The sequence below is a fragment of the Corvus brachyrhynchos genome, unplaced genomic scaffold (genome assembly GCF_000691975.1).
Source record: "Corvus brachyrhynchos isolate BGI_N302 unplaced genomic scaffold, ASM69197v1 scaffold101, whole genome shotgun sequence".
Taxonomy (NCBI): domain Eukaryota; kingdom Metazoa; phylum Chordata; class Aves; order Passeriformes; family Corvidae; genus Corvus; species Corvus brachyrhynchos.
The window spans coordinates 14,953,991-14,981,689 of NW_008237239.1; the positions used below are offsets into that span (position 1 = coordinate 14,953,991).

At 38.4% G+C, this 27,699-nt stretch overlaps 1 protein-coding gene across 1 annotated transcript in view; it reads right to left on the reverse strand.

The window, feature by feature from the left end:
* Positions 1-27,699, reverse strand: part of USH2A (usherin) — a 388,071-nt gene that overhangs the window by 49,519 nt on the left and 310,853 nt on the right. The window contains exons 59-61 of the mRNA XM_017730037.1: positions 22,903-23,061; positions 22,088-22,250; positions 15,850-16,204 (exon numbers count right to left, since the gene is read on the reverse strand). Coding sequence (XP_017585526.1) covers positions 15,850-16,204; positions 22,088-22,250; positions 22,903-23,061 — 677 coding nt within the window. The remainder of the gene's footprint in view (positions 1-15,849; positions 16,205-22,087; positions 22,251-22,902; positions 23,062-27,699) is intronic.

Consider the following 27,699-nt stretch of genomic DNA (forward strand, 5'->3'; position numbering starts at 1 on the left):
GAGTCATGCGGCAGGACAATGATGGGCAATTAACAGAAAGATAGTCTGGGGGGAGGAGACAAGGAAACCCTGCCCCACCTGACTTCAACAGCTCATGAGGATGGTAATAGAATACACTGCAACCCAGGACACCTTTCTTTGTAAAGGTTTAAGGTTAGCGTTAGTTTTTGGGGTAACATTTAGGTTTCAACTTAGGGTTAGGATAAATCATGATTACGATTAGATTCGGATTAGGGTTACGGTTAGGGGTTAGCGTTAGGATTAGTTTTAGGGTTAGGACTAGGATTAGGATTATGGTTAGGATTTTGGTTAGATTAGAGTTAGAGTTAGGGGTAGGACTAGTTTTAGATTAGGTTTAGGGTTATGGTTTAGGGCCAGTGTTCGGTTTAGGTTAGGGTTAGGGTTAGATTAGGGTAATGATAGGTTCAGTGTTTGGGTTAGGATTAATTTTAGGGTTAGGATTTTTGTTAGATTACAGTTAGAGTTAGCGTTAGGGGTTAGGGTTACGGCTAGGATTAGGATTTTGGTTAGGATTAGGATTAGGGTTAGGATTAGTTTTAGGGTCAGGGTTAGGAGTAGGGTTAGGAGTAGGGTTAGGATTTTCGTTAGATTAGAGTTAGCGTTAGGTTTAGGATTAGTTTTAGATTAGGCATAGGGTTATCGGTTAGGGCCAGGGTTTGGTTTAGGTTAGGGTTAGGGTTAGATTAGGGTAATGTTAGGGTCTGAGTTAGATTTAGGGTTTGTTTTATGGTTAGGGTTAGAGCAGGGTTAGTGTTATGGTCAGGGCTAGGCATAGTTTTTTGGCTATATTAGGATTCCGGTTAGGTTTACCCTTTTCATTAGGGTTAGATTAGGGTTACAGTTACTTTTAGGATTAAGGTTAAGTTTATGTTTAGGATTAGGATTTTATTAAGGTATAGGTTTACGCCTTGGGTTAGTGCTAGTTTTAGGGTTAGGGAGAATATTTTTTGGTAGTGTTGGTTTAGGGTTTGGGGTAGGATTAGGATTATGCTTTTTCTTAGTCTTAAATTTAGGCTTTGCCTTTCTTTGTAAAGGTTTAAGGTTAGCGTTATTTTTTGGGGTTACATTTATATTTCGGTTTAGGTTTAGGGTAGATCATGATTACGATTAGATTTGGATTAGGATTAGGGTTAGTGTTAGGGGTTAGAGGTTAGGGTTAGGATTAGGGTTAAGATTATTTTTAGGGTTAGGGTTAGGATTAGGGATTACGGGTTAGGTTTAGTGTTACGGCTAGGATGAGCATTAGGGTTAGGATTAGTTTTAGTGTTAGTTTTAGGATTAGGGTAACGATTTTGGTTAGATTAGAATTAGAGTTAGGTGTAGGATTAGTTTTAGATTAGGTTTAGGGTTATGGTGTAGGGTCAGGGTTTGGTCTAGGTCTGGGTTACAGTTAGATTAGAGTAATGTTAGGGTCAGGGTTAGGGTTAGGCTTAGGTTAGGGTTAGGTTTAGGGCTAGGATTAGGATTCGGGTTAGGATTTGTTTTCATTAAGTTTTAGAATTAGGGATACGATTTTTGTTAGATTAGAGTTGACGTTTGGGATAGGATTAGTGTTAGATTAGGTTTAGGGTTATGGTTTAGGGCCAGGGTTCGGTTTAGGTAGGGTTAAATTTAGATTAGGGTAAAGTTAGAGTCTGAGTTAGATTTACGGTTTGTTTTATGGTTAGGGTTAGAGCAGGGTTAGTATTATGGTTCGGGCTAGGCTCAGTTTTTTCGCTAGATTAGGATTCCGGTTAGGTTTACCCTTTTGGTTAGGGTTAGATTAGGGTTAGGGCTTGTTTTAGGATTAGAGTTAAATTCATCTTTAGGATTAGGCTTTGATTAAGGTATAGGGTTATGCCTATGTTTAGTGTTAGTTTTAGGGTTAGGGAGAAGATTTTGTGTTAGGGTTGGTTTAGGGTTTGGGGTAGGGTTAGGGTTATGCTTTTTCTTAGTCTTAAATTTAGGCTTTGCCTTTCTTTGTAAAGGTTTAAGGTTAGCGTTATTTTTTGGCGTTACGTTTAGGTTTTGATTTAGGTTTAGGGTAGATCCTGATTACGATTAGATTCAGATTACTCTTAAGGTCAGCTTTAGGGTTCAGATTTGAGGTTAGGGTTCTTGTTAGGGTTAGGGTTATGGTTTTTATTTGGGGTTAGGATTAGCGTTAGGATTAGGTTTCGGGCTAGGGTTAGTGGTAGAGTTTCTCTCCAAAGTGAATGTCTCTTTTGAACGGCTTGTCAGAGCAGCCTCACTCTCTCTCATGACACATTAGTCATGAGACTCGCCTAGATTTGCCATCCAAGGTGAATTCATAGAATTCACAGGTGTTTTCTTAAATTCATGTAAGACCCAAAGAGAAATAAAGCCATTGACAATATTTTCATACAGCACACAAGAAGAGACCCTCCAGGTGTTCTCTTCATTTTTTCTTAAAATGAAACAGAAAACCATTCACAGCTTCAGAAACTAAACTGCAGTGGTTTAAAGGACTTTGAAATCAATGTAAGCTTCCATTTTCCTTTCCAGGGATTCTGGATGGGGTCTTCATAAGCGGAAAAACAAAACTACAGGGTGAATGTAGGGGGCATCCAACCAGAACAGGGATTTGTTTTCATTAATCTGAAGCAAATATCTATGTAGTTAATACTAAAGCAAACAGTCTCCTGCTTTCCATGCACAGGCCAGCATGCTGGAGATGATCTTCAGTCTGAGATGACATAACTCAAGTGTGGTTTAAAATTTCCATTAAAACCCTCAGACCAAATATCAATATGGGGCTTTGTTACCAAAGCAACTCAAGGTGTTGCAATGCTATGTGGGACCAGAAGGAGAAAAACTGCAGCATTAAAGAGAGGTTGTGAATTTCTGTCTCAGAAATGTCCTATTTCAAAAGCCACGTGTTCTCAACTCTGGTCTCAAAGGCAGTACTGTATTTGACATCAGGGCTATTAGAGCTCAAACTATGGTGTTACCTGCTGGAAAAAGGTGATGTTTTCTTTCCCATTTGCTCCCAGGGTCTCTATTCAGTCTTTTTAGGCCTGGACTTTACAGTAACATTAAACACAGCACTTAAATATGTCACTGTCTTAAGCTACAACTATAGTGTAAATCTCATGATCTATTAGTACATCACGGGTGTAGCATTTCTAGCATAGACTAGTATTAGAGAAAATCTAAATTATCATCTGTCTCAAACCCCTGAAGAGAAAACAATAAAAAATAATTTTATTATACCGTAATGACAAGAATAATACTTCATCTGGGAGAAGATGTCTTCTGACTTCTCATTAATTCTTTTTTAAAGCCTGTTGAAATGTAAGAGCTCTGCAAAGTTTCATTCATTTTGTTTGTGCGGTGTAAAGTTTTCTTTATAGCAAAAATACAGAAGATTTATCACTGCAAGGAGTCCACTTCCCTCACTCTCTTGCAATATTAAAAGTGCATTTGCAATTCTGATCTTGTGGGACAATAGTAAACTCGATGCCCTTTTTTTTGCAGCCACTAGAGTAGCATCTCCACGCTGAATGGAGTATTTGTCTCACACTAGGAACTCTGCTCTGGATGGGAAAAAAAAAATAATTGATGCATTCAAATCTGCTGGAAGTGGACTTAGAAAAACACTTGGAGCAAAATTCAGAACCAAAACAAGTAATGATTTGTAATATGCCCCAATAGGTTAACTAGATCCTGGGACCTCTGTCCATCTTCCCATTGTAAATATACTACTCCTCAGTGTCCTTTTGGCACACAGACAACCCACTCCAGGGGTCTCACTGAGACAGACCAAACCCCAGCAGTCACATCATCTCCACCTTAGGGTGGTCTGGGCACAGAACTGTTGAGAAGACAAACATGCTACCATAAAAGAGGAAGGTGGAACAGCCATAGATTAGTTCAAAGAAGACAGCCACAACTGCAAAGTTGAAGAGCTTAAGGACGTTGTGCTGCAGGTTCTGCTGCTGCTCCTGCACCAGCCACAGGTTGTCTTAAGTGAGCATCTAAATGGTTGTCTCCCAGAGCTTTGCCTGTGTAGCTACATAGCCTCTGATGATACAAGGCCTTTACAGGACATTACCTGACTGAAGCAGAGTCCTGCCTGTTGGAAGGACTGCAGGACTCTCAGAGTATCTGGGAACAGAAACAAGTTCCTATGATGCCTTAGGGTTTAACTTTAATATTTTTCAGTTCCTGTACTGCCTAGTGTGTAACTCTGAAGTTTCGTGCAGCCTGTTAGCTGCTGTTATCTCATGCTGGTTAGACATAACAAACCTCCCTGGGTCTGCTCTTCAATGACATCTCGATTGTCCCAGGCCCCAAACTGTGTAAACTAAAAGCCTTTGAGAGGAGGGGCAAACCTGGGGTAATTACATATTTAACTGAAATTATAATTGGAGAATTTACCCTGATATGCAAATGGACCAAACTTATAAAAGTGTGAAGAACCCATGACCTGGGGTCCATCTTGGGTGTAGCCTTTTGACTGCCCAGGATGTACCTTTGAAGGCCCTTCAAATAAATACCTACTTTTACTCTCTTAACTCTTGCCTAGCCTCTGTTTTTAGGTAGCCACTCCCAGGCATCACCTAACAAAACTCTGAAAAACATTGAAGTTATTTTCTACTAGACCCTCAGGATGGAAACTCCTGCTTCTTATATCATCATAGTCTCTAACTGTGCTCTTAGGAAGGAAGGCTGGCAAAGGGAAAAGAAGGGAGGAAGGAACAGCTTCCACAGTTTGGGTTGCAGCAGCAAAGAAGCCTGAAGGTGCCAGAGGTGTAACAGATGATATTTTATTCCACAAAAGCTCTGACATGGCACCTACTAATAAGGTGAGAAACATTACTCTGAATCTACCAGCAGCTTTGGTTGGGGTTCTTGCAGCAAGCCCTCCATTTCACAGGTAGAAACCGTCTTTCCACGCTTATAGTTTTTCTTTGCACTCATAAAGCAGTTCAACAAGCATGTCCTTTCCAAATCATCTGGCCTGTCAGATGCTGATGGAGGGACATCCATACCAATCTCTCTCTTTCTTTAAAGACCAAAGAGATTTTCTTTAAAAATGCTAAAGAAACAGACTTGAGAACAATAGTTTTTGCAGTTAAACAATAAAATCTATCCATCATGGGTCCTTGTGAGTAGAGTATAAATACACTTGGATGCTGCAGATCCCATTTGTCATGCAGTTCTGTAACTTTGGTCACACAAAAAGTTCAAGGTACTGAGAAATATTTGTAGTTTATGAGGGGATAAACTCATAAATTGGACTTTGTTTCCTCCTAATAGAGATTATATATATGTAAAGTACTCCCACACATTGCAGATCAGTTTTCAGACTACCATCCTCACAGCAGTCTACTATTTTTTGCCTTCCGTTTCTTTGGAAACAAACCAACCAACCAACTACGAATTACTTATGTTTGGATGTTTTCATTCATGATCATACTGCTACTGAGAAGCAAGCAGGACAAATATAAACACTGTTGTGAACTTCATTGAATCTGATTAACTGTCTGGTTTGGGCTCAATTTAAATTAGTCAAGACTAAAAGTCCCTTGTCATCTTTTCCCTGCTCCACACACAAACGAGATCTTCACACAATTCAGAAGCTGTGCTAGGTCTGAAGACAAATACCAGAGCTGCCTGTCAGCTCCTTCACCAGCCAGTCAGCCCAGACAGTTAACTCACAATCTCCCTTCCCTTTTCTCTCTGACATTGCTCAGTTGTGCTTTCAACATTGTCAAAACACATTTCAACCAGCGTGAAGATCCAGCAGGAACTGGGTGCCCTTGCAAGGGTGTGGAAGTTCCTGCCTTCAAAGGGGCATGGGAGAGGGGAGCAGCTCTGCCAGCACAGCAGACCCCGAGTGATGAGGGCAAAGGGAGGCAGGGGTGGCAGCAGTGGGGCTTGGGACCCCTTGGTTTTCAGCACCCACAGGGTACAGACCGCTCCAAGGGCACATGCCCTGAACTGCTGACGTGCACCCAGGCAGCCTCATCCCAAGCTGGGAGCATGGCTGTGCAAGGCTGTTTTACCAAAAGGGCTGGCATATATAAACTATTAGAATCTGCACACGGCTGAAAGCAGGAGGGGTCAAACTCAATACTCCGAACAGCATTTATTATAGACTTCTGTGATTTTTCCTCTTTGTATGGCCATCTCAGAATTTTCCCTTTAGTAGCTGTATGACTGTTTTCAAAATGAAATTATATTAGCTAATTATTCAATTTATTTAATTACAATTTAATTCCCACCTTATAAGATGAATCACTAGAATCAGTCGGTAATGCACCTGCTGACTGGATAACCACTTCCATTTTGTTTTTTTGTTTTTCAACTATTTTTAATAAACTAATTTTTAAGACTGTCAACTCTGTCGGTAAAATCTCACAGAGCTTTTCAGCTTTGAAATAATTTTAATACACTGCAATTCTCCCAACAATCTGAAGAACAACAGAAAGTCCCATTATGATCCAAAAGAATCAAAAGAATGCTGCACTTTGAAATGAGAGTCACATTTTGGATTTCTTTTTCATACCCAGTTAACTTTATATACAGCTACAGTATAATGTGATAGTAAATTTATACCCCTCCATTGTCACCTGTTCAAAATGCATTGGAATATTCAGTGGGGTTTTTTTTCAGTTTTTAAAGTCTCCATCAGAGCCTGAGTGAGAACTGGAATAAATAAGCAGCCACATTTTCCCATACTGGAAAAGTTCCAGAAAGGAAAGGGCTCTTGACTAAGCTAAAGGAGTTTTCAAGACGCTTTCTATTTCCATACTCATTCTTTTGTATGCTAGGTTGCCTGCCATTATGTTTATGTAATTCTGACAGTGTTCTTAATGACACACTAACAGATTGTAAAACACGCTGCTGGCATTTACTTGTTTTTTTATATTTTTAAAACAATGTCCTTCATGTAACAGTAGTTAAGCGCGGCAGAAGGACATCATTAGAGCCATGGTTAAACTGTAATTTACACCATTAGGAAGGCAGGAGCAATTTTTATTGCCTGGCAATTTTCTTGCTGAAATATTTGGACCATATGGCTCAATTTGTGTAATAACCTTAATTTCAGCACCCTTCAGGTCTGCCTCCATCTCCTACGGAATGGTAAAATGCGGTTTAGCAGAAAAGGCAACTGTCTATACTTAGAGAGTTGAGATTAATAACATGTCACGTCCTGGTTTTGGTGAAGGAATTCGAACAGCAGCCAGATGGTATCTCTACAAATAACTGTCAGGGGTCTTGATCTAATCAATACAATGTATTAATACATCTCCCTTCGCTGCTTCTCGAGGGGCTAGCGTGCAACATCTGGAAAGATTGGGGGGACCGCCAAGTAGAAAGCTGATCCTTTTCAGAATCAAACTGAGCCCAATTAATTTTTCATGTATACTTGATAACTGTTTCATAATGAGCTATGCGTCTTGACGGAGTTAGGGTTGGCGGCATGAGCGGCTTGTGCTTCCTATCCCCATTCAGTCCACTTACAGAAACCAACCCATTAATCAAACTATCTGGCATAAAACTGAAATCTCAGCTCAGCAAGAGATCAATAACCATCCTTAAAAATCAAAACAAAACAACACAACCAGAGCAATAACAAAGACCCCACCACAGAAAAGGGCTTTAGTGGGCAGAAGTATCCAGGCATGACATTAGTAATTACTTTAAGAAAAACCGAAACTCAGAGCCATACTCACCTGACAGGCACCTAAACCACAGAATTTAATATTAGCTTCCTGTCAAAAAGTAACATTTAAGTCCATTAAAAATACACTGCCATTCTGCTTTCTAGATACAGAGGCCATCTGGCCCCTATTCACCATAATTGCTGTTACAGTCTCAAAAATAATATTTATATAATGCTGTAAATTAACAGACGGACACCCATTCCCACTCCCAAAGAGCTTTCTGATGGTAAACTCATCTTTTAGCACCATGCAGATATTAGGGTCTTGTTCCCTAAAGAAAGAGGGGGCAAGATCATAGCAAGATTACACATGTATTCCAGGGCTTTTTGTAAAGTCTGAAAAGAGGAGAGAGAGAGGTCACTCGGCAGGCAGAAAACGGGAAACTGCAACAAGCATAGGGGGGATGAGCCTGAATGAGGCTGTGAAGCTGAGTGATGGGAATGGATTCAAAAGGGAGCAGTAAAGAGAAAGGACAGGAGGTCAGCTGAGAATACTAAACTTATCTTGCATAGGACACCCCATGGCTGTTTGATGAGAATGACTTTGGTGACTGTAGACCTGGATTAGATTCAAATGGAGTCCCCAGTGGTATGAGGCTCTGTGTTATATGAGCAATTCCCATGAGTCCTATGGCTTGCTTTTGCTGCCTTTTTTTACTAAAAAAAGAAGGTAGGATTCTCTGTTTATTAAAATTACCCTTTGCTTGCTAAAATTCCCCATGAAATATAAGCATGTGACATAACACTTCTCAGCCAATTTGAATTAAAGACCTTATCTGTGGAGGGAAGTGGGGCTGGAGAGTAGGATGGAGGCTGGAGAGTGGCCTTTCTAATTATCAGCTGAAGAATTCCTGTATCTGTAACTGCTGGGCATGACCCTGGGGATTTTAGGAAGCTGCCCTATGACTTCACCAACAAAGAGCGTTATCTTGGAGTTGCCTGATACATCCACTTAAGAATGTTGGCTAAATGTGAATTAAAATCTAGTCAAATCCAATTAAGCATTTTTAAACAGATATCTAATTTGAAAAACAGCTGTACGTATTACCCAACAAATTTCTGCCTCCTCCTTCTTCATTTTTATTTTCTACTTATATATGAAAAAGCATCTGTAGCTTGCTAAAACATTGCTTTTTAAAGCTGATTTAGTGCAGTCACGTAACAGGGCACAAAGGGAAGAGTGTCCCCATATTAAATCTTCCTAACAAATTATACTTAAATTATTTTGTTTTTACAAATTAGAAAACATTCTATTAGTGGTGTTTTTCTACACTGCCTGGTTAGCTTGATCTTAGTCTTACAACTGGAATGCAAATACAGAAAAAATCACAGTGAAAAGCATAAATATAAAGCATATATAAAAACATACGTAGAGAAAGAGCATATGGAACACTTATGCAATCTCATTTTAGCCATCAGCCTTTAGGCTTTGTCAGGTGGTCACCTATTCTCTCATGGCTGCAGGTGCACACACACAAACAATTACCACTTTCAGAGTGCTGCCCACCACCATCTTTCTGTCAAAGGGTACCATCTTTTAAACCTGTCAAACTGCATAATTCCATTGTGGGGGTTAAGAAAGCTGATTAATCGGTGTAAAATCAACCACCTTCTTTGACTGACACCTATCACTAGTGGCACACAAGTGAACCACAGGAAAGCAGTCTCGTGTGAACAGCTGCAGCCCAAGGATGGTACATGTCCATGACTTAGATGTTCTCGATGTTTCATGGTCCATAGACGACATTCATGCTCTTAACTAGGTTAGATGTCTGAAGTCAGACATTATGAATATCTCTCAAAAGACCTAATTCTACATGTATTTCACTCATCAAAAAAAGACTACACAATGGGTGAAAAATGGACCTTGCACAAGGAGAAGCCCAAGAATAAAATACACCAGATTTTTCCAAACAGATGACTAATTTACTTGTAGAAGAAACTACCTATTGATCCAGGCACTCTGACCTAGTGAATCTAGAGTGTGGTTAGGCATGGTGAGATATAACTCTATCAGTGTTTTTACTTCTGTCTGATCCAAAAATTTATTGAAAGACAAAATTACGTCAGCTTCGTGTTGCACACAGAATTAGGGAGAAAACATTAAAGAAAAAAAGTGGAATAAACGTCTTTGCTGTAACCTTCACTAATTCAAATCACCAGTCGTCTGATAACATACTAAGACCTCACAGACACCAGACAAACCTTTCCTTCCGAACTCACAAGGATTCTTTCCTTTCTGGCAGAGTTCCAGCAGGGTCTAAAGCTATGTTTCTGGGGCTGCCGGAAACATCCAGGAGACAGTGAAGTGGCCTTGTTTATGGCAAGGATGGTATAAATAGAAGAGCTGAAGCCTCTCTCTTTCTCTCTCACCATTCCCCTCTGGTTCCATTACCACAGTACTTCAAAATCATCAAAGTTGTGCAACAATCCATTTCATCCTTTCTACTCTAATTAGGCAATTCTACATGTCTGTCTTGATAGGTGGGGCTTACTGAAGCACTTAATCAGTTTCTGGAGGGGCATCATAGTGCCAATGCAAATGCTTATTTAAACAGAGCTGTAGTGCCAAATCCAGCATATTCTGCAGCAGTGTGGAAACAACAGAATCTGTGAGACACAGATTGCCTCACACACTTTTTTTGAGCATCCTTCAATGTGAAGCAGCACTTGTCCTGTATTCATCCTGTGTAAGCTTAACAGGTCTAGAGATTAAAACATGGAAAGAATTTTATATTATTGGACTTTCCTGGCAAATAAAACAATTAGAGCATTCCAGTACGAGCCCTTCGTGAAACTGTGCTAGTAAGGCTTTGAATCTTAAAAACTGCATGTAAATCAAACGATTCATTTGCAAACCCATCACATACAGCACACACGTGGGTAGGTGGGGATCATTTCATTGAAATTAGAAAGCAAATGTCTCTATACATGAGAGGTCACCAGTTGTTGTACGTTAAAATCTTTTCACTGTTAGGCATAATTAAAATACTCTAACAGTGGTTTCAGTAATTTAAACATTGCAGTATTGTTGTAATATTTTTCTAGGCTTCAAGAGTTCACAATTGTTTGGTCCAATCAAATCTGGGAACACCGGAGAAGTTATCACCCATCAAGGTAATTACTTTCAAGTTGAAATAATTACTCCATCAATGTTAATGGTCTTTCAACTTCAATAAAGCACTCACCTGCCGATAATCACAGCTAACCTCTTGCTCTCATGCAATTCCCTCTCTATTTAGCAGGTTATATTACAGCCGTTAGAGTGGTCACTTGTCCTGAACAGCTGCTGAATTTCACTTTGATCGTCTGTGAACCATAAAAAAATTAGTCATCTGTGTATGATTTTCCCTAACCCATAAGCCCTTGCAGAGCTAAGGAGACGATCTTTTGGCTGCATTAGGGCACTGCTGAGCAGCCATCTTGTTTCTGGTGGTGGCTACTTTCCACTGTCTAACAGCAGCACAGTAGCCTAATTAACTTTTGCCCTCCACTGCCGTTTACAGCTTTCACTCATTGCTAAGTAGCACATCTTCTGAATTTATGGCATGTGCAGGGATTCCTTCCCTTACACTCAACCTCTTTTCATAGGGTGCACTCCATTTCCCAGGCATCTGCAATAAGCATGTATCAAAAAGTTTCATTGGTCCCTCTCCTTGGCATATTTTTTTCTTATTCTTCATTACTTCTTCTATAAGAAAGTTGCCATGTACAGCACTGAATACTGCATTTCTGAATAGTCTGTACAAGGAAGTTAATAACTATGTGGTATCTCATCCTTAATGCTGCCAAATGTTCACAGGTCTCTATGAGGAAATAGAAGTGAAGGATCACACATGAATGCAATAAGTATTTTTAAATGCACTGAATAGAAAGAGACTAACTCTGGATGCATGATTCCAGATATCTGTAAAATCCTGCATAGGAGGCATGCATGTATGACAGTACTGGCCACTCAAGATTACTTCTGATATATTACTTTTGATATGGAGTTTTTCAACAAGTCAACTATACTTAATATTCTGACTCAGTTTATTTGATGCTTAAATTACTGTCTGCTTATAACAACACAATCACATTAGCCAAAGCCTCATCCTCCTACCAAAGTCTTTATTACTGCTATTCTGCAATGTCTACAGATTTCCCTGTCACAGCACCTGCCAAGAGAAGCTTGGCCAGTGCAGTTATATACCACCTCCCCAAATAACGTAAGGGAAGCCAACATGTGTTCTCAGCCGTTAGCACAGCTGCATCCAAACCAGAGGCTTTGCTGAGGCAGTGATAGCAGCTAAGAGATGCGTTAATTTTTTCACCCCAAGCTGGCATGGTTAATCCAAAAAAAAGTCTTTAAGGACAAGTTTGGTCTGAGAGCCTCACATTACAAAACACATTGTGAGAAGACCTGTGCACAAGTGCAGGATTTCCCAGGAAAAAGGCCTAGAATGCTTACGCCTATCTCTTGCATCCTCTAACAAGCACATTGCACTTTTATCTACACTTGGCTGAGGTGAATTTAACACACTGAGACCTTGATTCTACATAATAATAACTGGGGAGCACTGCCCATAGCAGGCAGAGTTTTTCTTTTTAACCCTCATCTCTGGATGCTCTTCTTTCTCCAGGCTTATTCTAACAGCTACATATTTTCTATTTTTTTACTCATTTTCCTGGCTTTGAATTCTCCTGTTCACAATAAACAACCAAACACTTGATATAATTGTCATGGGAAAAACAGCATTATACACCCACAAAACATGTACCAAGGAATGTCCAAACCTAGCCACAGTTCTACCTCACAGCCACATTAGGAATACAGCAGTTAAAGAGCTGTGGTGCTTTGATGACATTTGGCAGGCACTCATTGGCTTTATAATTAAATCAGCTCTGGGGTTTGTGTTCACAAGCTTAAGTTCTAAGTTCACAGGAGTGAGAAGCTTGCTTTGACAATCCAGTCACTTTATGCAGATTTCTGTGAATGAGAACCTACTACCAATCCCTTCCCCTATAAACACGTCTGTCTCATGTTAATGCTGTCAAGACACTAAATATGATTCCTGCTTTAGAGGGTTAAAATGAAGTGCAAAGACATTGTGGGAGACACTTCTGCTGCTCTAACCAGTCTTGACTTGACTTTGCTCTGCAAATAAACCAGAATGTCAGTTTAACTCACTGTCACCTAACATCTGTCACTACACTCCTGGCCAAACAAGCTGAGGAAATGGGTGACACTGCTTTTTAACTATGAAGCATCAAAATGGCTCCTGTGTATGTCACTTGCTTCTAACGGCACAGGACACCCTCCTTTCATTTCAGGGGTAGCAGCTTTTGCTCTGAGAATTGAGTTCTTGTTTTTATCTCCACAGGCAGTGTAAAATTTCAAGGCGTCAGTGACAACCTTAAGGTACCAGCCAGCCATACCTTTGACATATTAACTCAAATCCATATTAATGGAGATTAAATAGCTGGATTTGGGGAAGGTATAGTGGATAAGTCTGTCAAATTGTTTGAAAACCCAGAAGATGCTTTGCATTTGGCTCTGAAATGGATGGAAATGAAGCTGTCATATTAGAACAGTCTGCAGGGACATTAGGAAAAACTTAATTTGTATCCTACAGTGTCACAAGGATTGTATTTCTCCTCTAAGTTTTGGTCAAGCTTTATGTCCCAGGGCCAGGGTGGGATCAGCCACCATGATTCTAGCACTGCTTTTTTTTCTGGAATAATCTAATAGGATAAGAATGGAGTGTAACAGATTAAATAAAGGACCAAACTCATTGCTTTCTTAATACTTTAAGTCTTACTTGTAACATGGAAGCCTGTGAGAGAGAATGACTAATGGCATATCCCACGAGGGAGCTCCAATAGAGATGCTTTAGGAGATTAAATGATTTAGCCTAGTACCCATGAAGGCTATATTTTAAAGGGGCAGAAGTTTAATCATTGGAATTCTAGTTCCTTCAATAGAATTACATTTTAATTAAAGTATCTCATTCACAAAGCTAAAGTTAAGGGTATATCAGCAATTCCATGATAAAATTCTATTCTTAAGCATTTATAACTTTGAAAGTTGCTGTCCAGGTTTTTGCCTGCTGGGATAATTGACCTAACCTCCTGCAGGTATCTTTGATAACAGGACTCCATCCGCTGTATGTCAATAACTTTGATTCAAAGCTTTAGCTGTTCTGCTATATTCAGAAGACGTGGGATTCAGATCTCAGGTCCTTGGTATAAATCAGCAGCAATTCTACTCAGTTAATACAGCTGCAACAGCTTAAAGTGAGTGCAACTGATGGAGGAGATGGAAGAGATGTGCAGAAAGAGTTGTCCCCAAAGGGTAGTATAGTATTTTAAATAAAAATGGGTAGCAAAAATAATAATTGATCCATGATCAAGACAAAGGACAGTAGAAAACCCATGCAAGCTAGCTTTGCTGCAATGCTAGTAGAACAGCTACATGTATGCTGCCAGAATGTCATTTTGATTCAGGATACTGTTTGGGGAAAATAAAGGATTTTGGAGCCAGGAAAATATGAATTCAGTAAATAATAGCTTGTTAATCTAAAAGGCTTTTAACTGATGCTGTTAAAGAAACATGCCATAGCAACATTATTTAAAAGACCATTTTTGTAGGTTTTATTGCCCACAGTACAACCATCTTGGACATTTTCTGTTGTTGTTGGCATGCTTAGAAGACATTGCAATGCATGACCAACCAGGTCAATTCTGATGCTCAGCAACGCATTGCACGCTGCTGAAGCAGAGTAGTAGGAGAAGCCCTGGCTTCTCACTGGTTTTAAAATCTTAGGTGTGTCCTCACAATTATAATGGTGGTTATTTTTCTTAAAACAAGTTAAGAGAGCTAAGTACCAAAATGCCACTGAACTTTAGAATCCCAATCTAGTTTTTAAAGTCCAGCGTGTTGTGCAATGCTTCCGCAGGCAAAAGTATACAGTATTCCTATAATTCACTTCAGGACCTGTTTTCCTTTTCAGAAAAAGATGTACTACAAACTTAATCCATTTAGGAAGCTAGACACAAAACTGCTTTGTAACCCTATGATCAAGGGTGTGTAAGATTACGAAGCTGGAAACTTCTTCCACTGTGTCATGTTGAGATTTGTCAGAGGAAGTTACTTAAAGGTTACTACTGGGTATTCCAGGGAAAGCTTTTTAGAATCCTACTTGAATCATCAAGCAGATACTTTATAATTGGGATGATTAAGAATTTAGGGGATTTCCAGTGTTATTTGATACAAACACGGACTGTGAAGATAATTCAGGGAAAATTCTAGGTTCATGAACTTGAGGTGGCACTGCTGAGGAAACCAAACTTTATTACAACCTCCTTAAACTTTTAAAACTTATTTCAGAAGACAACCAAGTACAGCAGCTGTCCTAATATACAACAGTTCAGTCCAACTATCTATAAGCTGTCTTACTGTACAAAGACTAGAATGTAATATACAGGGGGAAGGAGCAGTGGTAAATGCACAAAACACAACCACTTCTGTCACTGGTTTACACAATGTTGTTAGACAGGTCACAAAACAATGCCCTTTCCCAAATCTATCCCTTCACATACTGAATAGAAACAGGGAAAGAAAGAGAAGGGAAAGACAGATCAGCAGTGCAAAGGAAAATTCTAATATAAGCATGTGAATTGGGAATAAAAGTAGAACTGCTTTTATTACTGATGAATTATGAGGGGAACATGCAAATGGGTTGCATATATGAACTACGTAATTACTAATTAATTCATTCACTTTATGATTCCAACTGAAATAAAAAACAGAGCTCTATACAAGGAGGAGTGATACTGCTGTTCTTTGTACAGGTCCTGTGAAACTAATTTTGTCAGCAGACAGAAAGCTTGGAACAGTATTTTCAGAGCAAGGCTGACAAATGCGTGTGCTTAATTCCTCCAGACATGACACATCCATGCTTTTGAGTAATCTACTCGCCCCTACCAGAAACCCAATATTAACGTGAAATGTTTTAGTCTGCATTGGGCCAAACACAAAATTTAAACCAACAGAACAACTGGCAACTGTAAACCCCACTCTTCACATCAGGGTTAAAGGAGATTTTAAAATACAACCAAGATCAAAGCAGAGTAAACACATTTTAAAACTGGATTTGTGGCCCAGTTCTTACCATTACGGTGAGTGCTGTGACAGCTGGGGTGCTAAATGTCGGGTCGCTGCGTTTCTCTTGATAGACCACTCTGTACAGAGATATGACACCGTTGGGCGAGGCTGGCTGCGTCCAGTTCAACCGCACCGAGTACGCACTCGTGGCTTGTGCCCAAGGGGCTGCCATGCCCCACGGGGAAGCCTCCAGAGTCTGGGTTGAAGCCCACAGGCTGTCCACGGACCCCACAGAATTCTGAGCTCTGGCACGATACTCATAGAGAGTAAAAGGCTGGAGAGCATCGGATGCATCAATGAATTCCAAAGCTCCTTCAGTCCAGATGAACAAAAGCAGCTCTTCTTGACTGCCCACAGGACGTCTGGAATAAAATCAAAAGCAGTGTGTTTAAATTTGAAAATAGCTTTAGCAGACCCATAATAGTAGATCCTGAAGTTCCAAGTTCAGCTTGTATCTCAGAAAAATACTGAACTTATTTCTGTATGTTACACACACACACAAGGAACTGCCTACCTATCTTTGCACCTTAAAAGCATTTTCCTGAACTTGCGTTAGGTGCTGAGTAGTGAAGAGAGATTTTTTCGGCAATCAATTATTCTCCTTTATCTAGAAGTATACTATAAAACATGGCAAACAAGCCCAGGGTAACAGAATAGCAACACAGCAGCATGTTGTCCTTCTAGGATAGAACACACCACAAATGAGACTTTCAGAACTTAGAATGTGAAATTTTAAATTTATCTGTAGTTGCTAAGCAATGACTTGAATTGCAAAATGGGTGCAAGTTTTCAGCACTTCTGAAAATCAATCTATTTATGGAGGTATGCACCTCAGGATGCCTCATTTATGGAAAACTTATGACCAATTTACTGGAGAAAAATGTTACCTAGTGAACAAGGGATAAATATACTTTCGTGCCCTCAAAACTAAAGCTGTGCACTTTCAAATTCTGGTTTGCTCACACTAAATATCCCATTTTTTCTTGCAAATGGAATAAGTAATCCCTTGTGCATAAACTTAGCTGAATTTGCAGCTCCACCACCAAACCTCATTAAAATATCACACATAGTGTTTTCTGTAATAAACTACGTATTTTTTCCAACACTGTTTTTGTTTAAAAATGCAAACCTAAGAGATATGAAGAAAATTCCTGCATACATTTTTGGCACAATGGGTTTTCCTTTTAGTACATATATATATATATACACACACATATATGTATACACAGACACACACATTTGTACACATATATATGTATATATAGCATTACTACTCCAGATATGCTTGTGTTGGACCTGGTGATACTCTGATTACAAGAGATTACAGATGATCCTCAGCCCCTCTGTAATATGGCCCCTTTTTCTATATAATTTACAACAGTTTTAATAAGCTGAGTGCTCATCTTCAAAACAGAGTTATCAAATCAATTCTTTCACTTGGCATAAAAATGTTTGTATGAAATTAAGTTGGTTACATTTAAACACTGTGATAAATCCCAGTGATGGTTGGGCTGTACTGCACATGAATTTAAGTATTTCCCCTACTCTTCACAAGAACCTTGGCCTCTGCAGAACATAAAAGCACTTTCACCCTCGATGCCAACAACAAAAATCCAAATCACATTATCTGCCAGTTTTATTGCAAGTAGGGCAAATTTGCAGAAGTAAAATTGGTTTTTCTGGCTACTGGGTGTCATCATCACTACATGCACACATAGAAGCTGTAGAACATTTCTTTGGCAGGAGAAAATCTGTGTTTCAAAGAATGTTGTTGGTTTTCATTTTGTTAGATCAAACCAGGAATTAATTTAAAAATAAAAAAGCATTGATTTTTTAAAACTGATAATCTTAGCTGCTTGTAATAATATATTCCCAGGTATTAACATGCAAATATGAAGACCATAATGAATGCAAGTGTGTACACAGCTGTTTACTCATCCTTTGTGTATATGCATATATAAGGCAGGAACGAAGACATTATTTTCTTATATGAAGCTGAATAATTTTTGCTAAATTCTGAGATAAGCAGATTATATGGACACTGTTCAGTCTACAAGGGTTAAAGTGTGACTTTTTTATAAATAGAAGAGTTTTGAGGTGCAATATCTCTATCATAGCGAAATAGGTAAATTGTAAGATGTGTTGATACTGAGGGTTGCTTGGCAGAACTGGGCAAAGACTGGCAGGTAGAAGAAGCAGGAAAAACTCCCTAGAAATCCTCAGTCTCTCTGTAAGAGTCAGGGTCCAAAATTTCCCATTGTCTCCAAAATTCCAGCAGCAATTTTTAATACAATTCCCCATGCTCTATTATAAAGGCAAGTTAAGCTTCCTGCAGAACTCTCCCTTGGATGCTGCTCACTGACGTAATGCAAGCCATATAATTTTGAAAGGTGAATCACTACTATGCCTTTCTCCTGAGCCTAAAAATACAGCCTTTCCTCTGTGTACTCAAAAACATGTCCAAAAAAATTGCTGTAAATAAGGGAAAAGAGAGTACATTTTAATGCAATGAAGTCACATTTAATGTGTCTTGCTGACCAAACAGTGTGGGACTTACACAAATACATAAATTTATGTTTTATAAATATTCTAAACTGTGATAAACAGTTTTTTTCACACTGAATGATCAAATATGCCACCAACTGTAAGCTGATTCACAGGCAAAGCTGTACACTGTAGCCTGGTTAAGTATTTAGATCTTATTACTGCTGAATATTTAATGAATGAAACTTATGGTTAGGTAAATGGTTCCATCTGTAGTGCTAAAAACCAGAATATCTTCATGTATGAATAAACTTTGAACAGAAGTGGTTCAACAATCTGTAATCATTTCAATCGTCTTAAGATTTAAGATTCAGCTGCTCATTTAACTGGAAGTATTTCTTACGTACAACGAGCTGCAAGGGAGAATAACATTTCCAAGAGCTGGAAGCTGTCTCTTAATCTGCATAGTCTGATTTGCTGCTTACATTCATTTTGAAGATGTTCAGATAGTTATTTTTATAAGGGCAAATTCTCCCTGCCCCAGTGCCAATCTGAGGCGGATGACATAAGGAGGAGAATATAATCTTCTTTGTGACAGATAACTCCAGAGCTGCGCCGCAGCAGCGCAGACTGCCAGCGTTCGCCCCTCGCCTTCCCCGCGTGTGCAGAGACGGCGAATCCCCGAGGTCTCGCGGGTCAAACCAGAATTACTCCTCACGTTTACCTTTCACCATACAACTAAATTACATGTTCTAGCAGCGCCTGCTGCTTTCCTTACCACAGTGGTAGTGAGTTATTTTTAGGAACAATGAGAAGTCCTGGGGTAAAATTCAAATGATTGGGGAATCATGCTGTTAAATGTGGGGGAACAATGCAACATTAGCAATGCTCCCCCTCTGCAGTTTCACATCTAACTAAACAAAGAAACCTCACTTACATTTGTACTCAACAAATCTACACTAATGTAGCTTTTATGACTTGGAGTATTTTTTCTAAACATGAGTTCTGATGTGAAAAAAAAAAAAGAGCAAAAGGAATTTGAGGTTATTGCATGTAATACACTAGTTTAGGTTGGGTATTACATCAACTACAGGTATAAATAAAAGCCTTCAGGAGGTCTTGTATTCAATGACATAACCATCCATAGGGATTCCAACATTAAACCATCCAGTAACATATGTTCCTTGGAAACTGTCTTGGGTACAACTCATGGTTAAGAGTGTACAGTTAAGCAATGAATTAATCATAAAGAGTCAGTCTAGAAGCCTCTACACTGCAAGTCATGACAGCCACTGAGACATGTCTTCTGTCTCAAATTTCCTCTTGATTTTTCTGCTCCATTTTCACCAACAGGACAGGTCAGCTCATGAGAGCTACATTTCAATTTCACAAATATATACTAAATAATATAATCTTATTGGGCAAGACATAGACAGTTTGACAGAAATTCAGACACTCCCTTAAGGAAATTAAGAACCAAAATACTTCTAATTTTACAGGCAATATGTCTTTAAGGGCCATCTCATGTGCCTCCTATACTGAGCCTGCTGGTAATCAATAGAGAGCAGCTCCATTAGCTCATGTGACCTCTAACTTACTAAAATATAGGAAAAAAAATATATATATTCTATTTTCATAATATTATTATTTTTTTCAGGGTAGCAACTTCTGTGGTTGGCACAGCAATGTTATGTCAAGATGAATGGGAACAGAACTAGATTAGGTGACTATCTCATGAACCAGATCTTTTCTCATTCACAAACTCTTCTAAGTTGTGGTCCTTCCTAGAAAATTTTAAAAGTCTCAGATCTGTGTTTAAGTCTGCTTTATGAATCAAAACCAAAATATCACCATCTCTTCTATCATAAAATAACATTTTAATTTTTTGGTTTCTAGCAAAATGGCTGCAAACTTGGGAGTACTTTTATGATGCTAGAGGAAAGCACGTGTCCTGCCACTTTAATGCAGAGATCTGCACACACACTAGGTCCCCAAGCATTCCAGGTTTTGAGTTAAATGAATTTATTTTGGTGGTGATGCAGTAAGGAAGAGGCACATACTGAAGAAGAAATTACATTCCATAACCTCCCATAGAAATACTGCAGTCTTGCTGCTATAACAATGTAAGGCCATGTGTGGCTAGAAAATGAAAAAGAACTATGTGCTTACATCCCATTTCTGATTTTTTTGCAGCTATCTGAGAAAGATTTGATATTGTTGTTGTCTAAGCACATTTAAACTTCAGCTGAAATAACTGCCAAGTGATTCATGCCTATGTAGGTGAATATACCGATTGTATCTGGAGCCCCAGTGCGCCATTTTCATTTCACTTTAAATAAAAAACAAAATGTATCTATGTCAGTCAGTGCCCTTCTGCTGTACTCAGAGGTATCAAACAGGCTACAATTATGATTGTGAAGTGATTGTGTCACATTGGAGGAAGGTTTATTGCTTTTGAGTCTGCTAGGCAGTAACACATTCTGTTTCATATTACTCTTTATATCATTGTTTGGCTGTGACTAGAATAATCAAATGCCATCAAATGCTGTCAAATTCAATTTACAGTATTTTTCACTGAAGCAGGCTTTCTGCATTTCCTGTTTTCCCTTTCTATGGTTGCCATGGAATAGCAGCGGTAATCATCAGCTTTATTTACAAAACCAACAGAGTGAAGACATGTCTTGGGCTATAACATACACTTTATTCCTCTTTATGCAGGGGAGGGACTCGGGTTTTTGATCAGACAATTAAAAAAAGGCAAACAAAAGGGTATTGCAAGACAGCAGGAATTTTTAGAGATTACTAACATGTTTAAGGCAAAAGTGAATTTATATTAATTATCACTGAGGATTCCAAAAGGTAATTTGATTACCCATCTTCTCAGTCACACCTTTAATATAATAAAAAGTCCCAAACTCTTTGTGGGAGGCTAGGATCAGGCCAGCATGTGTTTGCCACACAGAGCTGGAAAACCCAGGAGCTTCAGAGTTTAAATCCCTCTCCAATATATGGCTTTAGTCTTAACATTCTCTGACTTCTGAAGCTATTTAAGAAGGTCGTTTCAGCAAGCTTTTAACAAAGGGTCAACAGGCACAGCAGACATCAGTGCTCTGCTAGTTTAATACTGCGCTAAACACAGCTATCTATACAGAAAACTCCTCACTCAGGGCTTAGGAAACTCCTAACTCAGGGCTTAGGAAACTCCTTATGGGAAGTGAGAATGCATCAGTCAACAACCTACACAGGGCAGATGAATACAAACACCAAGGAACATAAAGAGATGCACTGTAATCACTGTCCAGATTATTTAGGAACGTAAATTATCTTGGAAAATTGATCTGGTTTAGGAACCTAGATACCTTTTCCTGCTTTTAAAAGTCTCAGAATTTGTGAGTTACTCCTGTTTCAATTACAAAATTCTCAACTGTCTATCAGAGAAGAGTGAAGTTTGTACCTAGTGGTCTGGGTAAACACAGTAAAAGTATCTATCCTACGAACTTTTTATAAAATCTTTTGTTCCCTTGAATTTTTAAAACATCTATTTTCACGTGCTTTTATTTGTCATTTGTAGTTCAGGAAGATGGTTCTTGTTTGAGCTCCCAACATGGCCATCCACAGATCAGCTCCTTACCTTAGCGTTTGAAAGGTAATGTATATTTTTTCATGTAGTTCTACACCTTTTTTCACCTCCCAAAATATCAAGGAATAATGAAAGGAACCGTTCAGTAAGACTTAGATTCTGAGGCAATAAGGGCATTTACCTGTAAATAAAGTAGTTAGTAATGATGCCATTTGGTTTCTTGGGTGGTGCCCATTTCACTTCTATGAGTGCAGGTCCAATTGCTTTAATAATAGGTGGGCTCAGTTCTCTGGGAGGTGCTTCAGCAGTTCTTGAATATGTTTGACCACCCACTCCACACCCACCTACAAAAACAGAAGTTTGTGTAGGGATAAGAGCTTTGTCCTCAACAAAAAAAAATACATTAAAAGCAAATGAATGTCAAGTAAAGAAGCTGCTGGTGGAAATGGTGCCTCATTTCACCTCATTTCATTGTTAAATACTCATTTAAATTACTACAACTCTACCGATGAATTATTCCTGATTTTCACCAGTGAGAGTGAGGAGCAAATTATTCAAAATGGTCACTTTGGAAACACTTGTTTCAACAGAATTTTGAAAATTTCAATCAAAGTCAGGGCATTTTGTCATTTTTGGGCTCTTCTCTCCTGTCTTTATGATTATCACTTCTTTTGTTGAGTAGTTAACAGAACTGATTCAGTTCTGTACAACCATTTTCAAAGATCTTTAAGCTGCTTGTGAAGAGCTTTTAATAAAGTGGCATGTGTAACCTGAAATACATATTTTACATCTCCATTTTAGATATTCATGATATATGGAGAAATACATACATGATACCTGGAGAAATATTTAATGCTTCATTCAGTGCTAGGCTTTCTTTTTACTAGGTAAACATTTGACTACAATGTAAAAACAGAATTTCAACTGTTTTGCAGAGTTGAATCTACCTGGAAAATCCCTTCCAGTCACACAGATGAGTGTTTTAAATTGCCTTACCACTCTGGCATGCTTGTATTCTTATCTCATACAGGGTGTAGGGATCCAAGCCATCGACAAAGGCAAAATGTGCACGTCCTACTGGCTTCACCAGCAGAGTGGGACTGCTCGCATTTAGTAGGATGTTGTATTCCAAAGGCACATTGACAATGAATATCCCTGTTGTGAAACAGAGAGGAACCAGTGATTATCTGAACCACTAACAACAGTGCAGGACAACTTCAAAGAGCCATTCATCACATGCAATTTTAAATGTAAGCCCCCTCTGGAGGTTTTCCCTACTGCCTCTTTTGAAAACTACAATCATTTAAATATAAACTGAAACAAATCTGTCTGCAGATTATAACTGGAAGATAGACATTATGGTTCTTAGGTAAGAATCAAAATTCAATTCAGTCAATGCCTGTTTTGCAATTGCCACTTCTGGGAAGACCGACCTTATGACTTGGAACCAGGCAGCTTTGTATACATTTTGGAGGAGTAACAGGTACTAAGCTGTTATGTAGTGTTTGAATAGTCATATGATCAAACAAGTGAATTACAATCATTCAGCAAATTATGCCTTTTTAGCCTAAAAGCAGTAGCTAAGTGTAGGTTCTTAGCCTGCTTCACCAGTAGAGTACAATACAGTAGCGTGAGCCAAAAAACATATAATTTTAAATGTTGTAAAGATAAACTGTTCTGGTTTTGTTAGAAAAAACCTCTCAATTTTTACTATTTGAATTCAAACATTTTCGCCATCTATTCCTATCCCCATGATGTCAGTTCTAAATTTTCCAGTTTTCTTGAGAAGCTGAAAAATTCTGTTCCTTCAGAAGAACAAGCTAAGCCATACACCATCCCTTTAGAACAACAGGCAGATGTTCCTGGATGTTGTCTTTTCTTTTTCCACATGGCTTCTCTAAGGGTTTTGGTTGATTGGTTGGTGGTTTTGTTTGATTTTTGGTTTCCTTGGGCGGTATTTTTTGCAATTAGGAAATGGGTTGTAGGCTTTTTATTTTTTGTCCACTATAGACTGGTCTGTGCAGACAGCAGCAATTTCATAAAACCAAGAGAATGACCAAAGAAGAGCATGTGTTAAGTGTGTTTCCTTCATTCTGCAGTCACGGAAGGAACAGCCCTAAGAAAGGACAAAGCACAAACTAGACAAGGTTCCCTTCTGAGATGAGTCAAGATGTATCTGATTAGTAAAAGCACATTTCTCTTTCAACACAACACCTACTTTAGAAGTCACAGAGATGTCTTTGTGACTGCAACAAGGACCAGATGCCTGTGAGCAGTTCTGAGACTTGTCCAGACCTTGAGAATCTTTCCATTTGTAACTTTGGAAAACAACTCAGCTTTTTCTCCTAATTGCAATTTTTGGTCCTTTTCTGATAAAGCATCTACATTAATACTATTACCCTGAAGCTAAAAAGAGCATTTTTCCACTGTTGTGCATCTGCTAGACAGATATTTTTAGCTAAGTATGTATGTGAACATGCACGTTAACTAAAAAAAAAAGTTTGCAAGAAATCAGAGATTTGAAGTTTAGTTGTGGTACTATAAACAACTGATGTACTTTGGAAGATCAGAAAAATCTTTGAAATACCATGTTTTTACAATTCTCATAAGAAAAAAAGATAATATAAAAATCCCAAAGAAATAACATTCTGCTGCCTGACTAGATGCTAGACAAAGAAAATGCGATTAAACTAAAAAGCTGAAAAATAGCCCTGAAGTAGAGGCATGACTTCAATCTTATTCAACGACTCAGCTTACAGGAAGAACAAAGATATTGTTAGTAGTCACTGGAAGAGGTGAAGGGAGAAGGAGACGAAAAATGCAAAATTCCTCTGTAAAATTTTCCTTCTTCAGTGTAAAAGTTACAAGAAAAACAAGATCTAATCATTAAGAATGGACTAACAGAAATACAACTTTTTAAATCGAGCAGGATGTTACAGAGTATACCTCTGAGAGGTGATCTTGAAGTAGATTGTTTGTGCAACAAAGAAAATAATTTTTTGGCTGATATAAGGAAGATGAAATGCTCCAGAAGAGTGCACTTGAGTTTGCATTGTAAAATTTTGCCATTAATTAAATCTATATTGTTAAAGATAAATAATAAGTATTATTAATATTATTAGTAGCATTTTCACCCTGTAATTGGAGGGCTTGCAAAGGATATAACAGAATATCTGAAAGAATTTGAAATGGTACACAACCCACCAACAGAAATATTTTTTAACCTCCTAGAGTCCCCATCTTCTCCAGTCCTGAAACCAGATATTTCAGCCAGAAAAACCCATTCCCTTATGCAAGTGATATAATTGAGTTTTGTGCATCTGATCAGTGCATTTATTCTAGGCAAAATCACCAGAAACCTTTCAAATTGAAACTATTCAGAATGCTTGATTTCCCAAGGAAGATTAAATACAAACAAGGACAGCCGAATCCAGCCATCAGTATGCAGCAAAGGACACCTATTTCAAAATAACGGACCTATCCAAAAACGTTGGACAGTGCTCAGTCCATATCAGAAATTATTAAAAAAACACCACCTCACAACTGAAACACAAAATCTTAAAATTCTGCTAAAAGTTGCACTATATTAGGATTGATACCAATAATAAATATGCTCAGGAGAAAAAATACTCTCAAGAAGTGAAAATGAAATTGTAAATAAAATCACATAAGCATCCTGAAAAATTCCAATGTCCCATGGAATCCTTCTACACTCTGATCAAATTCATTGACTACTAAGATCAAAGGATCACTTTCTAATGTGAAAAATTACAACATGTACTCTTACAACACAGAAATTTGTAAAAAATCCCCTTTCTTTCAGAACACCCTTTAGCATCTGCAGCCAGTCTGAAACCACTACCTTGTGTGCTCTGATGACTGAAGGAAACGAAATGGGCATATTTGTTAAAGTCAGCTGGGAAACCACACGACTTGGTTAGTTTCAGAGTTCATAAATTTATGTCAGAATAAAAGGAACCATAAAAGCACAAGTGAACCAATTTACCCTAAGTGCAAATGGCAGTTTTGTTATTCGGTGTCAAAGTTACCACGAGCACAATGACAACCTGCCATAACACATTTTCATGTTCACTAAAGAACAAGGATTTAGTTGGTTAATATTCCCAGCAATACTCTTTTTCATAATTTACAACAACTAGATGCTGATAGGTTATTTAACATTTATGAAGTTAAGATGTAATCAGAAAAACCCTGATTATCTTTACAAATAAAAAAGTTAAATTATTCCACTTTTTTTTCTCTGCGACTTCATTTCACAGCAGGTGCACATTTTGCAATGGGACAAATCAATCAAATGAAACCCTGGGTTTTTGTGGGTGTATTTGGATAACATCTAATGGACAATTCTGTGCAAAACTCTGCAAATTAGGTTTGACGGCTCTGTGTACTTCAAAACTAGGCTAGGTCAAAAATAGAATTTGCAACACAAGATGCTTAGAAGTGGGGGGGAAAAGCCACAGACGTACAGACTGGTCACCTAAAATCTGTTTGAAATCAATTGTTGAAAAATCGTTTACTATGATGTGTAATCCAATCACAATTAGAGCAAAATACTTAAACTTTTTCACTTACAGGAAACAAATACTGAAATAGGAACATCATGTCTTTTAAAATTATATTTTAATATTTAAATTCACAAAACAAAACAATCCATCTATTTGGCTTTCTGAGATTAACTATTTACATTATGCTTCAAATATCCAGATGTCTCAATCTGGTTGCATCAAGCATTCCCACCTAGACTCTGAAAACAGTAACAACTGGAGATGCTGACTGTTTGCAAGATGCAGAACTTTGGATATTGAGCTTGAAAAGCTTGTCCTACAGTGAGGTGGAGCAAACAACAATTTACTCAAAAAAACCAAAAATGAGAGAATGTGACATCGGCTCATCAAAAGTCCCGTTTTTAGGCCACAAGAAACCAGGTTAGTTGGGGAAGCTGTGACAAATACATGGCGTTTACATACCATGTTTGATCCCAAGAAGAATACACTAAAATCCACATTTTATACAACTTTCATTCCAACTGATGAGCAAACCTAGAGGCAGATGGAGTATTACAACATGATGAAGAAGAAAATATTTTAATCCAGATGATCATTAACATATGAAGCAGGTATCTTAGGAGCAGATGACAGGATCCTATCTTGAGTATGTTCAGCTTTCAAGTTACCACCAGCAGCAACTGAAGACACCCAGAAGGGTCAGGTCTCCATTGAGGACCAGTGGGGTTGTCAGTGGGCTGGAATGCAGGATGGCTACCTATCAATAACATTTATGGATATACCTTGGGGAAATTATGTGGTGGGGTTTTTTTTCCATTCATCTCTTCTGCCTCTATCCATGGTGCTGATAGTTGTTCCATAAGAATTGTAACATACCCTTCTGTAGCATATCAGTGAAATGTACCGTGCCCCTGAGGTCTGTGCCACACAAGATAATGCAATACCTATTGCAGAAAATAAAGTCCTATCTTCCATAGTGAGTGAGGTGAGTCAAATATTTTTTTCTGAATCCATCACTTTAACCACTACTGGGCCACCTTGCTCTTTAGCTAAGTCGGGAGTTTTGAAATGCTACCTATATATAAAGTCACAGGATTTAGATATATTACAGATGATGAAACATTATAATTAAACCATCCAAAAGGAAGGTCTGTGTAATAGGATATGTCCATAATTAATCCTGAGGATGATTATTTGATCCAAATTTATTACAGTAGATAACACAGAATGCCAAAGCAGCCCTGATCTGCACAGACAGGAAGACACT